At 39.7% G+C, this 13,336-nt stretch overlaps 1 protein-coding gene across 2 annotated transcripts in view; it reads right to left on the bottom strand.

Annotated features, from left to right (window-relative positions):
- Positions 1–13,336, bottom strand: part of DHX35 (DEAH-box helicase 35) — a 46,213-nt gene that overhangs the window by 20,586 nt on the left and 12,291 nt on the right. For both annotated transcript variants that reach the window (XM_050917313.1, XM_050917315.1), the window contains exons 6-12: positions 12,161–12,222; positions 10,315–10,384; positions 9,965–10,024; positions 8,520–8,632; positions 6,684–6,780; positions 4,692–4,850; positions 1,431–1,641 (exon numbers count right to left, since the gene is read on the bottom strand). In XM_050917313.1, the coding sequence (XP_050773270.1) occupies positions 1,431–1,641; positions 4,692–4,850; positions 6,684–6,780; positions 8,520–8,632; positions 9,965–10,024; positions 10,315–10,384; positions 12,161–12,222 (772 nt within the window). The remainder of the gene's footprint in view (positions 1–1,430; positions 1,642–4,691; positions 4,851–6,683; positions 6,781–8,519; positions 8,633–9,964; positions 10,025–10,314; positions 10,385–12,160; positions 12,223–13,336) is intronic.

Genomic DNA, 13,336 nt, shown 5'->3' with positions numbered 1-13,336 from the left:
CATGCAAGCAGCTACACTGTTATACTGAAAAGCCTTCCCTCACAAGAGGAAATAGCCAAGAGCTAAGTATTTAGACTGCAGGTTTTTGAAGCTTACCAGTTGACTGACTGAATCATTTATAACAACTAATCTCACTACACCAGCCTCACTGAGCTTCCCTCAACAAGCTAAGCATTTGTTTATGACAGCTAATGTTGCAAGAGGAATCACATGAGCAGGGAATTTTACCTTTAATTATTCGGATGATTTCCAGACATACGTCTTTGGTAGACGCAGTATCTGAAAGAACCTTTTCAAACATAATACAGAACAAAACATAACAGATAAATAGGTAGAATGAGTTGGAGTAAATTCTCAGCCTACAGCAGCCCAGAGTTACCAACAAGAATGCATTGCTTAGTGGACTTTGTGGTCCAGACTTAAAGCAGCATCTTAGGTTTGCAATCACTGCTGGTCTCACATCATGTGTCTCTATCAGCCTGCTTTTGCATGTTATTAAAGGACCTCAATTTCAGAGACTCTGAAAGTGCAGCACAAATGGGGTACTATGTCTATAAACCTGTATAATATGCATGCATGGGTGAGTTTATTTGCATACAGTGGGGTATGGTCTGCATATATTGTGGGGAAGATTTTCTGAAGCTGTTGGAAAATTTGGCCCCAAAGTTTTAATTATTTATTACATATTTGCTCCTTTGTAATTGTTCAACTTAATACAGCATAACTTGATGAATTTGATTAACACCTACTAGTATGAGGCCTCTGGTGGATGACTACCATGATGTCCGCATGATGCAAAGACCATCAAGGTTAGCCAAGGAACTTTATACTAACATCACCCTGATGTTATTGTGAGCGAAATGGAGACAGTGCATTCTCGGTGAGAAGTTAACTATAGAATTTGCTTCTTGCCTCTGTTCAACAAATCTGTTGACTTTCAGATCATGCTGCGAGGCTTCTGCTGGTGAAGATCTGGTGGGAAGAGTGAATTGGTGGGATGTGAAGAGACCTAATTTTATCGGCTGTTGTAACTAAAATATTTGTACTGGTGTCCAGAATGAAGCACAAGCACACATCACAAGAGTAGAAAATGTAAAATAAACACCAGGTTAACGTTTAATAATGACAATCAGTTTTTATCATATGCTACTGTTTTGTTTTATTACTGATTGAATATATGTAACTGACTTATACTTCTTGTTAAGAAATGCTGAATCACTTCCAGACAGGGGTCTGAGGCCAGTGAAGACCACAGTGTTCAGAGACCTGGGTTAACTAATCCATGTGAGTAGTGAAAGGAAGTCACTAGTTCGTGCTGAAACATAAGATTCCAATTCTTTACTTCATGATTTAATGTTTGTGAAAAGAAACTGGTAAAGCCAGCTGTAAGTCCCACAACAACAAGATCTCCTGTGCAACACACCACCTACCTGTGTAAAGTCTATAACATTTTCCAGAACGGTTCCGGCCTGCACGACCTGCTCTCTGATCAGCTGATGCCTTAGATACCGGGACAACCACAAGGCATTCTACTGCTGTTTTTGGATTATAGGCCCGAAGCTTCACAAAGCCACAGTCGATCACAAATGCAATCCCATTAATTGTGATAGATGTCTCAGCAATGTTGGTGGCCACTATCACCTACACGTATCAGAACATAAAGTTATTTTGTGACTTTCCACTTCTATTACTGTTAAAACCTGCAGTCAGTGCAATAGGACTCTGACAGGAACAATTTCGAAATAACTCAGTTAAAGAAGCTAAACGGAATGCACCTGAGAGCAAAAAGAGGTTATACATAGATGAAGCAGTCCACATCACACTAATGAGATATTGACAACTTGAAATCTGTCAATTTTTATGATTTTACAAGCATTTTCCTTTTTAAACTGTTCTCTCCCAACAAAAACACAGGGAAACTGTCGATACAAGTATCAGAGGGTAGCCGTGTTAGTCTGGATCTGTAAAAGCAGCAAAGAATCCTGTGGCACCTTATAGACTAACAGAGGTTTTGGAGCATGAGCTTTCGTGGGTGAATACCCACTTCCTCAGATGCATGTAATGGAAATATCCAGGGGCAGATATATATATGTGTGCTAGCAAGCAAGCTAGAGATAACGAGGTCAGTTCAATCAGGGAGGATGAGGCCCTGTTCTAGCAGTTGAGGTGTGAAAACCAAGAGAGGAGAAACTGGTTCTGTAATTGGCAAGCCATTCACAGTCTTTGTTCAATCCTGAGCTGATGGTGTCAAATTTGCAGATGAACTGAAGCTCAGCAGTTTCTCTTTGAAGTCTGGTCCTGAAGTTTTTTTGCTGCAGGATGGCCACCTTAAGGTCTGCTATAGTGTGGCCAGGGAGGTTGAAGTGCTCTCCTACAGGTTTTTGTATATTGCCATTCCTAATGTCTGATTTGTGTCCATTTATCCTTTTCCGTAGAGACTGTCCAGTTTGGCCGATGTACATAGCAGAGGGGCATTGCTGGCATATGATGGCGTATATTACATTGGTGGATGTGCAGGTGAATGAACCAGTGATGGTGTGGCTGATCTGGTTAGGTCCTGTGATGGTGTCGCTGGTGTAGATATGTGGGCAGAGTTGGCATCGAGGTTTGTTGCATGGATTGGTTCCTGAGCAAGAGTTATTATGGTGTGGTGTGCAGTTGCAGTTGCTAAACTACAATACCCGCACGAGGAAATAAGGAAACAGCTCAACAGAGCCAGACGTGTACCCAGAAGCCTCCTACTGCAAGACAAACCCAAGAGAGAAACCAACAGGACTCCACTGGCCATCACATACAGCCCCCAGCTAAAACCCCTCCAACGCATCATCAAGGATCTACAACCCATCCTGGACAATGATCCCACACTTTCACAGGCCTTGGGTGGCAGGCCAATCCTTGCCCACAGACAACCTGCCAACCTGAAACATATTCTCACCAGCAACTGCACACCACACCATAATAACTCTTGCTCAGGAACCAATCCATGCAACAAACCTCGATGCCAACTCTGCCCACATATCTACACCAGCGACACCATCACAGGACCTAACCAGATCAGCCACACCATCACTGGTTCATTCACCTGCACATCCACCAATGTAATATACGCCATCATATGCCAGCAATGCCCCTCTGCTATGTACATCGGCCAAACTGGACAGTCTCTACGGAAAAGGATAAATGGACATAAATCAGACATTAGGAATGGCAATATACAAAAACCTGTAGGAGAGCACTTCAACCTCCCTGGCCACACTATAGCAGACCTTAAGGTGGCCATCCTGCAGCAAAAAAACTTCAGGACCAGACTTCAAAGAGAAACTGCTGAGCTTCAGTTCATCTGCAAATTTGACACCATCAGCTCAGGACTGAACAAAGACTGTGAATGGCTTGCCAATTACAGAACCAGTTTCTCCTCTCTTGGTTTTCACACCTCAACTGCTAGAACAGGGCCTCATCCTCCCTGATTGAACTGACCTCGTTATCTCTAGCTTGCTTGCTAGCACACATATATATACCTGCCCCTGGATATTTCCATTACATGCATCTGAGGAAGTGGGTATTCACCCACGAAAGCTCATGCTCCAAAACCTCTGTTAGTCTATAAGGTGCCACAGGATTCTTTGCTGCTTTTGTCGATACAAGGAAAATCATGAAATTGACTATATACAAAGTGCTAACAAATAAAAACTGAAAACTGAGAAAAATGTTTCTCTGTAATTTCTGTCTGTTATAATCTCAGGTGTCACTTGTGACAACAACAAAAATGGGGATGGTTGATTTAAGCTGACAGTTTCCCTTTAAAGTTAAACTCGTCACCTTTGATGTAAAGAGCTGCAAGAAAATGCTATAGCAGAGTAAAGAGAAGTTTAATTTTTAGTTCATCTGAAACAGCAAAAATTAAATCCTCGTCGTTTCTGACCAGTATCAGATTCATTAGCAATCAGGGCAACTTTCCAATTGCTCATCTCCCTCCAACAGTGAGTAAATGATATAGCAGTAGGTAAAGCCAAGCAAAGGTAAAAGCTATGATAGCTCACCCCAGGCAGTTCTGCCAATATATCTCAGTTCCAGACATAGGCCTCACCTAAACAGAAAAGCCAATTGTTCCCAATTGCAAGGTAGCTCTGTGATGTGGAAAAGTGTCCATTACAGGCTAACAGGAGTCAAACAAGTGCAAACAAGTTTTAACTAATTTCTTCAGATCCAATTCTAGAGCATTAGCCCAGTGTCCCACCAAGCCTCCTTTTATTACTGACACAGTGTCTCAGCTGTATAAATTGAAGGAAGAAATTCAATTGGAAAAGTATGCAATTGCAGAGTACTTTAAAGAAGAGAATGAGAAGCTTGAAGTGAATGGAGAAACACCTGGGGAGCCAGTGCAAAGACTTAAGGATGGAGAAAGTGATCAGGTGGATGGTAGGGAAAGATTATTATAGCCATCACATTTTGGGAAGACTGAGAAGCTGGAAGAAATAGAGGGAAGCCAGAAGAGTTTGCAGTAGCTGAGCATGAAATGATTCCCTCTATACTGATAGGCAATGATAGCTGGTGCATAAAGACTGCTTAGGGCAAAATCAGAGATTGCTTCATTCTATTAATGGGTGGGCAGTGTCTACACAATCTATGAAGAGCTATGGAATCCTTCTGGATGACAGGCACTATAGCGGTATTATATATGGCAGCCTTACCTTTCTGACACTGTGTGAAACTCTCTCAAACACTTTCATCTGCTCCGAGGAAGGCAGACCAGCATACATTGGAAGAACTCGAAGGTGTTTCTTCATCCCAGAGCGAGAAAGGACTCGAGCCTGTTCTATTAGCATAGAAACTATGGTCTCCACCTCCTCCTAGAACCATATCAAACCAGAAGACAGACCAATAGAGATTAAGCCATAAAATTGCACAACTCACTCCCAGTTGCATAAGAAAAAGGTGCACACAAAGTTTGTTTCTAGTATCTTGTTACTAGATTGTGAAGAACTTCATATTGCAATCATCTCTCTTCTCTCTTTTATGCTTTGATCACGAGTGAAATAGTTAACAATACTGACATCTGAACTGCATTAGCGTCAGATTTTGGATCCAACTGAAATTAATGGCATTTGACTCCTTTCAAAACTTTTGTTTCAGGCTGCCTGCAAACTGAGACAAAACACCACTGCATCAATTAGCTCAGTTTTTCAAAACTTAATTTAGCAACACTAGAGGCTAGATAATTTTTCTTTAACAAAAGCTTGAAATCTGGAGCACAAGATGTCAATCACTACGAAAAGCACCAATTTGCCTTGCTTCTTTGAGTCAGCCCAATTCAACCCCTAAAAGAAAAGCATGTAAACAATCTAAAAAGAAATAAAATGAGATGTAAATGTTACCCATAATGCTTTGCTTGTTCCCTCTATTTACATGGTCAGGAAAAGAAATTGCACTAAACAAGAAATTTGACATTCAAGACAGCAACAGGTTTCCTTCACCTGCAACCTTTCCCACTCTTAACACAGGATAGCTAAACCCAGCAGTGAGCAACCAGTGGGCCGCATGCGGCCCATCAGGGTAATCTGATTGCAGGAGGCAAGACATTTTGCTGACGTTGACCATCCACAGGCATGGCCCCCTGCAGCTCCCAGTGGTTATGGTTAGGGTTCCATTCCCAGCCAATCGGAGGTGAGGGTTAGGGTTGCCTGCAGACGGTCAACGTTAGCAAAATGTCTCGTGGCCTGCAATCAGATTACTCTGATGGGTTAAACACGACCCACAGACCGCAGGTGGCTTACACCTGGCTAAACCACCGTTATTATTATAGTGCATCACAGCACCACATAGAAGACCACCTGAGATCAGGGCACCGTTGGTGCTAAGCGCTTTACAAACACAAGGATAGGACTTGACCACACTTGAAAGTTAATTTCAATGAAGGTAGCATATTAATTTAAAGTACAATAGCTATTCCTGAATAATTCCATTTGTGGACACCTATTCTGCTATTCCTGAATAAATTCATGTGTACATAAACCCCTAGTAAGAGAAAGTCCCTGCCCCAAAGAGCTCATATCTGAAGTAGGAACCTACACTAACAAGATAGCAATAGTTACTGTACAGTCGTTAGCTTTGCAGTCACGTTGCTCCATAGCACCCATATAGAGTAATAAAAAGCTTGTCAGAAGGGGATTAAAATCTATACAACAGCAGGAATTAAAAAGCAAGTTGGAAAATATTTCTTTATCTGAAGTACCAGCTAGGCTGAAATATTACTGGTCAAGTCATTTTAAAGATATTTAACTTAACTGACACAATCTTACAAACTTAAAACCTTAATAGTCATCACAGCTGGAATTTCTACTGATTAATGAGGATTTACTGGCATTTTAATAACTTGGTGAGTTAGACTAGTACGTAAAAGTTTTGCATTGTTTCTCCGGACAGTGAGAATGAAAGTTCACAGTAACATCAAAGGACATAACTCACCATAGCACCAACTGTTTGACTTTGAGAAATCTAATTTACTCTGCAGGCAGGATTTTCAGAAGGGCTCAGTGTTGGCCTAACTCTGCTCCATTCATTTCAGAAATCCCAGTGCCTTTAATGGAAGCAGAGTTATACCAAGGATGAGTGCTTTGAAAACTCCAGCACATATCGAAGTAGCGACTTTAAGCAAAAGAGAACAGAGACCCTTTTGTCTGTACCTGGCCAGTTAGAAATGCCAATATATCTCCATCACTCTCTGTCTGGTGAATTTTCATCACAGTTTCCACAGTTGATTTGACATAATCTGGAACAGGGCTGTGGGAAAAAAAACAAACAACCAAGACTTAAATACATGAATCAATACAATCTTCTCTCTTTAGTAATAAAAGAACAAACTGTTAACTTTGCATAGACACTACAAATCAGTCACGTGTTCATTTAATTCATTCTGTATCTTCATGAAATTAACCAGTCAACCCTTGGGCCTTCCTGTATCCCATATCCGCCAAATCAGAAACATCCCATTTGTTCCCCTGATACTAAGCTTTTACAAAAATGTATGATGCTTTTTATAGTTAAACTATCTATAAAAAGCAATATTTTAAATATTTTTGTTTCCTAACAGATGACAAGCGGCTCACTCAGGTGAAATTCTAGTGCAAATACTATGGGCTAAATTTTCAAACAACGGTGAAACTGTTTACTGCAAATGCACTCACAAAGGCTCCTAAGTCTTGTATGCAAATTTTTTGAAAATCTGGCCATAAGCATTTCCATTTCCTAATATTCTACAGGCTTGATTTTATAGGACCTTTGTAAAATTTGGATATGCTTCCATTTACATGCAGGAAGAGTGACATTTTCCCATACTAAATGTGATAACATGTCAAGGCATATTTGTACAAATGTGAGTTAGCAGGTACTCGAAGAGGGAGGTGCATAAATTACAAGGATCATTTGAACATCTGATCCTAATGGACTGCTATCTGAGTGACCATACTGATACCAAGGGGCTGCTCGGGTTTCCTTTAGAAACATTTTCTCCCCCAGAGGTGTGGAACTCCCCTGTAAAATTTAGACATTATTAAGAAAAGACTTTTTTGTAAGAGGCTAGACACATTTCTTTCAAAGCAAACTGAGGGAAAACCAAAAATCCAGACCCACCAATTTGTCTGTAACTTAGACTGTATGTCTAATCATGGTACCCAGGCCACATTGTGCTCAAGGTGGGGGATGGCCATTAGTTGAATGGGAGATCTTTAGATAAAACCCGAATGCAGCACAAGGGGTGACAATGCTTAGAAGGTGCAGTAGTTCATCCCCAGCATGGTGCATGAAGACATTGTTACCTAGATTTGAGTGGCAATTCCTTTACTTCTTAGATGTTCTTCTCCTTGCAGTTCATTATTATTACTGTTTCATTTTAAGCATCCTCCAGTAGCACCTGGAGCAAACAGCATTGGGCTGAGGGGTACATAACTCACTAGTACATGACAATGTACCAATCACACCCACAGTTCTTTGATCAGCAAAAATGCAAACCGAGCACTGTATACGCATGGGGTAAAAGAGCTGATTGCTGCCATCAGACCTGTCCATCCCATTCTGTGGAGAAGAGGAAGCACGAAGCTTCTGCCAGGTTTGCCCATATCCCTTCTGTGGAGGGAGGAGAGGTAAATAATAAAATAACACTGGGCTTGTGCGTTCAAGGGGAGGAGAAGCATGAAGATGCCACTGAGTCCCTGCAGCACTTGTCTGAAGTCTGCTCCAGAGGAAAAGGGAACAGGGGAAGGTTCCTGGAGCCCTTCTCCACTCAAGTCTGCTCCTGATGCTCACAAAATAGGAGAAAGACACATTCAACTGCAAAACAATTTCAGTTTTACAACCTTAATGTGTTGGTACCAAAACCATGTAGGAATATTTTGAAAGCATGACTGAAGTCCCCTTAATAACTGAATTCCCCCAGAGAACTCCCCAGACACTAACTAGGTAATCTGAAGTAATGGGTGAATATTTCTCTAGTCACCACTTACAAGGATTAAACAGGAACAGACCTCTGTATGTAAAAAATGTCCACCGGAAATGTTCTCCCTTCCACGGTAAGGATCATGCTGGTATCCTTACTGGGGTCATTGGTCTCATTTTGATTGAAGAAATCTCTAAATTTCTTGACAAAGCAAATAAAAAAAATTCCACGTTAAGTCAGTTTTTGAAAGAACTGAGGCAGACCCTAGAGTATACTGAAGAATGTCAAGTTAATGTCACTTGCATCTTTCCAAATCTGATAATTTGTTATTTTAATAAAGTTGAAGTCCTTGTTTTTTAAAAATTAAGGCTAGGGTGTTTGGGCTCAAATCTTATTAAGTCTCAGTGGAAGCTGGGTATTTAAATCACTTGAGACCCTTTGGAAATCCCTGTCTATAACTCTTTTGTGTAGTTAATATGCGCACACTTTTGTACACCTACAGCTGACCTAATAATTTACACACTCAGTCACAGTAACCAAGCACATGCAGACCATGGATCTCTCCTTTTAAAAATCAGAGTTAAAGTGTTTCAGAAAGGAACTGATTTATATTTATTAAAAGATGTTAATTATTAATGGATTAATTTAATATATTAAATTTCTTATATATGTGTTATCAACAAAACATTAAGAACATAAGGGATTCCGTAATTATTGCAGTTAACTACATCTCAAGGTTTCAAAATATATCCATTTAGTAACAAATGTGTAACAAATATACTGTGTGTATATATTATGAGTCACGTATAAACACATGGCTAATATGTCTCTATTTTACCTACAAGATATTTGAAATTCAACACTTTTTTGATAGTATATGACTCCTCAAAGATGTAATGGAGTATTGTAATGATCTCATACTTTTACAAAATATATTACAATGTACATGTAGATTATCACCAAGTATGGCACATTATCGGCACTAACTTAAATTTAAATGCTAAATTAACAATGTATATTTTTGATGCATTAGTCTCACTTTGTGTTTATTTGCTAATTAGCTAAGTTCTATAATTCTCCATGAGCTGTTGAGTTACTAGTGAGAAATAGCAAGGTTCTACTGCAGTAGATCATTTAATAATCTTACATTTTTAATCATCAGTGATTGTATCAATTTGTCATCATCAATATAGGGTTTAAATCTTTTGGTTTTATTAGACAGGAAATAGGCTAGATTAAGCAGCAGGAACATCTTTAAATAAAAACAGCCATTTAGGAAACAAATAGCCACAAATACATGACAGAAACTGATTCATATTAAAATAACCTTCCAAAAAATAAGCTTACATAACAAACAAAACGGCAAAGAAATAGAAACACAGCAATTTCACTACTTGTAGGTTCTTTTTGCCCATCACCACCATTCAGACAATTCTCCAGATAAGCAGACCATGTAGGACGAGATGTATTTACTGCTAGAAGTGAAATTTCCACTTGAGCTCACAATTTTTAAAACAAACTCATAAACTGTACCTCTGCATCTAGTGTGGCTGATGCTACGATCACTCGAAGATCCCCTCGTTTCTTCTGAATCTAAGACAGACAATAAGAAATTAATGGAGAAAAGCCACCGAAACAGACTTACTTTACGTCTATGTGTGATAAAAGAAAAGAGGAGTTATGTGTTGCAGAGGCAACAGGGTGGAACCTGAGCGCCAGCTGGGGAAGGCAGAATGCTGTGTATATAGAAAGGGTTTAGCCCAATAGATGCATTATAAACCTTGGCTCATGAAACTTTTCCCAACAGGGTCACCAAGCCATGCAGCAAGATTAATGGTGAAAATCAAAACAAAAACTAAAAAAGGAAGCTAGTGAGGAATAACCTTTTTTAACAAACCAATGGCAATGTCTGTATACAGGGTTCTTTCATGGGCTTCATCCAGCATGAGGACACTGTTAAAGCAGAAAGACAAGGTTTCAGTAATCAGAACTGACTGCCTTTGGAACCAAGGCATCCTGTCTCAAAATCCCTACACTTTCAGAAAAGTGCCTGGAATTTTAGGCACATCATTCATTAAAGTCAAAGTATGTTTATAACTAAAGTTCTCTCAAAAACAGAAGGAAATGCAGCAAATTACCAGTGATAACATTTTAATTTACTAACTATAACACCAGGCATTTCAAGTAGGGATAGGCAAGCTTAAACTTTCTTGAATATCATGGGTTTGAAAGTTTACTCAGATGTTACTGTTCACATTCTACTTAAGTGAGATTGTGGAGAGAAGAGGAGCAGAGAGAGAAAAAACAATCCTGTGTAGGTGTGTGGGAAGGGAGAATAAAGATTGAAACATGGAATGAAGTGGGGAGGGAAAAGAAACAGGAGGGGGAAACAGAACACATTCTGTATGTTAAGCATCATTGAGGCCAGCTAGTTTTTTGAAGAAGTGCAAGAGGGATTTTTTTCTATCCTTAATACACAATATGGACATTCCTGGAGCTAGGGATTTTGTTTGTTTTTTAGTGATAATCCTGAGGGGAAACGTGGGTCTAAATTAGCAGACAAAATGATTTGCAAACTAATTTAGCAAACCCAAACAAGAGTGAGAAGTTAACAGAACAGCAAATTCCATGAGATTCATTTATCTCTGCTAATAAAGCCCTTGCATCCAAAGATGCTTCTCAACATCATCATCAACATTTATTTTTTCATTAGGAATGTGGTCTGCTGCTTTTCCTCTTTTGATTTTGGTTTTCATTTACACCATCTTCTTATTAGCTCAGTTTATGCAGTGAAAGTGCAGTTCTGCTCTGAAAAGTCACTATATTAAAAACTGCAGCTCTTTAGTCAACCAGCCAAAACAAGTGTTTACTCTTGTTGACCCTGCAGAGCCAGCACAGCTATAAGAGCATGAATTGTATTCTATTCTCGTTTGTGGATAATAAAGATTAACTAAATTTTGGTTGCAAATTATTGTTACTGATGCACGGGCTGCAATGAACCCAGCTTGACTTTCAGATTGAGTCTGTAGGGAGGGCAGCAAGGAAAAAAAATGATTTGAGCTGAAAGAGACTAAAAAAACCCCAAACCTTACACTGAATTCTACCACTGCCTCCCTACTCACCCACAGAAACTTTTTCAAGTACACCCTCGTTGTGAGGTAGGTGTTTTCCCTTTCTACTATAAACCTCATTTTCCAGGGGGCTTATTTCTTGACTCTGCTTAAATGTCTCTGGACTGAAACAAAATGCTCAGAATTGTACTTATGCCAACTCTTTGTTTCATGCACTCCCTTGAATTTAGTGCAAACTTCCTCCCACAGCTCTGCTGCTGGTTCTTGACCTCTTGAAGCAGGCGCTAAGTGGTGCTGTGTTGCATAGTGGTTCTGTGAGGCAGCGATTCAGATACGAGCGAGGGTGCATCTGTCCAATGGCTGCTTGTGACTATAGTCAGAGGAGCAGATGTTCAACTTTAAATGAACAAAAGCAAACCCTCCACTGGGCTAGGTTACCCAGGTTTACTTGGTTACCTTAGAAATCTTCCATTGGTGGGGCACTGTTTGCATGTAAATTATTTCCTATAATTCCCTAATAAGGCTGACATTCAAACGCCAAGATCAGCTTCAGTCTTTGGGATGTTTATTAACTGCATTTTACCGGGAAAAAATTCAGACATTTGCTATGGATCTGCCAGTCATCAGCGAGGATCTGCTCCATGTAACATGTCTTTACCTGTATCTCGTTAATAATGGGTCAGCCATCATCTCCCTCACCAGCATCCCATCGGTCAGAAACTAAAATCAAACACCAAGAAAAATGAGTCATCTATAACCTACCTCCAAGAACAAGCGCAGCTGAATAAGCTATTTATATTATCTGTTTGTAAGAAACTAACAAGTATTCTGGATTACAAAATTCTATTTATTTTGCCTTTGACCCATTTTCTATGTGCCTTTCAATCTGTACAGTGTCAGCTTGTGCTTCCAAACGCTAGTACTGAAAAATAGTAAGAGCTACAAGTATAGGACGCCAAATCAATCCAAGTATAAGCAGATCAAATTTGTGTAAGAAATTCTTATTTAATTTTTTAATAAATTAAGTGAGTTCTTTTGCAAAAACATGGACTGACAGCACTAAAGACAGCAGTTCCTCATTCTGGCCTGCCATCATGCCTCAACCTGCTTTAAAGAATGTCACATGTCGAGTGAAAAGGTTCTTCATTCTCTGTGCCCGCTCAGTCTTCTGCAACTCTAAGGAAACTGCTTAACAAGTGTCAGGTAGCTCAGATGAGAATACAGATGATGTTTTGTGATATGGACATTTTCCTCTGATTAGCTAATGAAACCGCCATCTTTTCACAAAAACCTCTGAGCAGCCAAGAGAGAACAATAAGTTCCAGCTACTCAGGACTTAGAAACAAAACCTTTTCAGTTTACTCATGAGTCGGACACGGCCCTGAGCTAGATATGAACTGATGACTTTGAGGTGAAAGGCTCCATATTTCTCCCCTTACCAATCCCATAAGCACCCAAGTACTAAAAAATATTTAAGAACCGTTTTGTAAATGCACATCTTCCCACTGTTTTATATTGCTTTTTAAAGTTACTTTGAATTAGTCACGCTTTTGACAATAAAGGTAAAGTATTAGATAAATCCCATTCACTGTTGTTATTCCATAGGTAAATAAAGCAAACTCTTCTCCACATAGCACAAATCATTTCAGTATTCCCCAATGGGATAACAGAACAAAGCTGTGAGGGGGAAAGCTACAGCCCACATGAAGTCACCTTCAGCTAGTTTGTTCATTCTCTCAATCTAATTTTATCTTTAAGGTGGCTAGGATAGCCTAGCTTCAATTCATTGCAGCCCTTCCTTTCCACTTCACTGGTATCTCGGGTTACACTAGTG

The sequence above is a fragment of the Gopherus flavomarginatus genome, chromosome 11, assembly GCF_025201925.1.
Source record: "Gopherus flavomarginatus isolate rGopFla2 chromosome 11, rGopFla2.mat.asm, whole genome shotgun sequence".
NCBI classification, from domain to species: Eukaryota; Metazoa; Chordata; order Testudines; family Testudinidae; genus Gopherus; species Gopherus flavomarginatus.
This window is presented reverse-complemented; position numbering and strand designations above follow the sequence as displayed.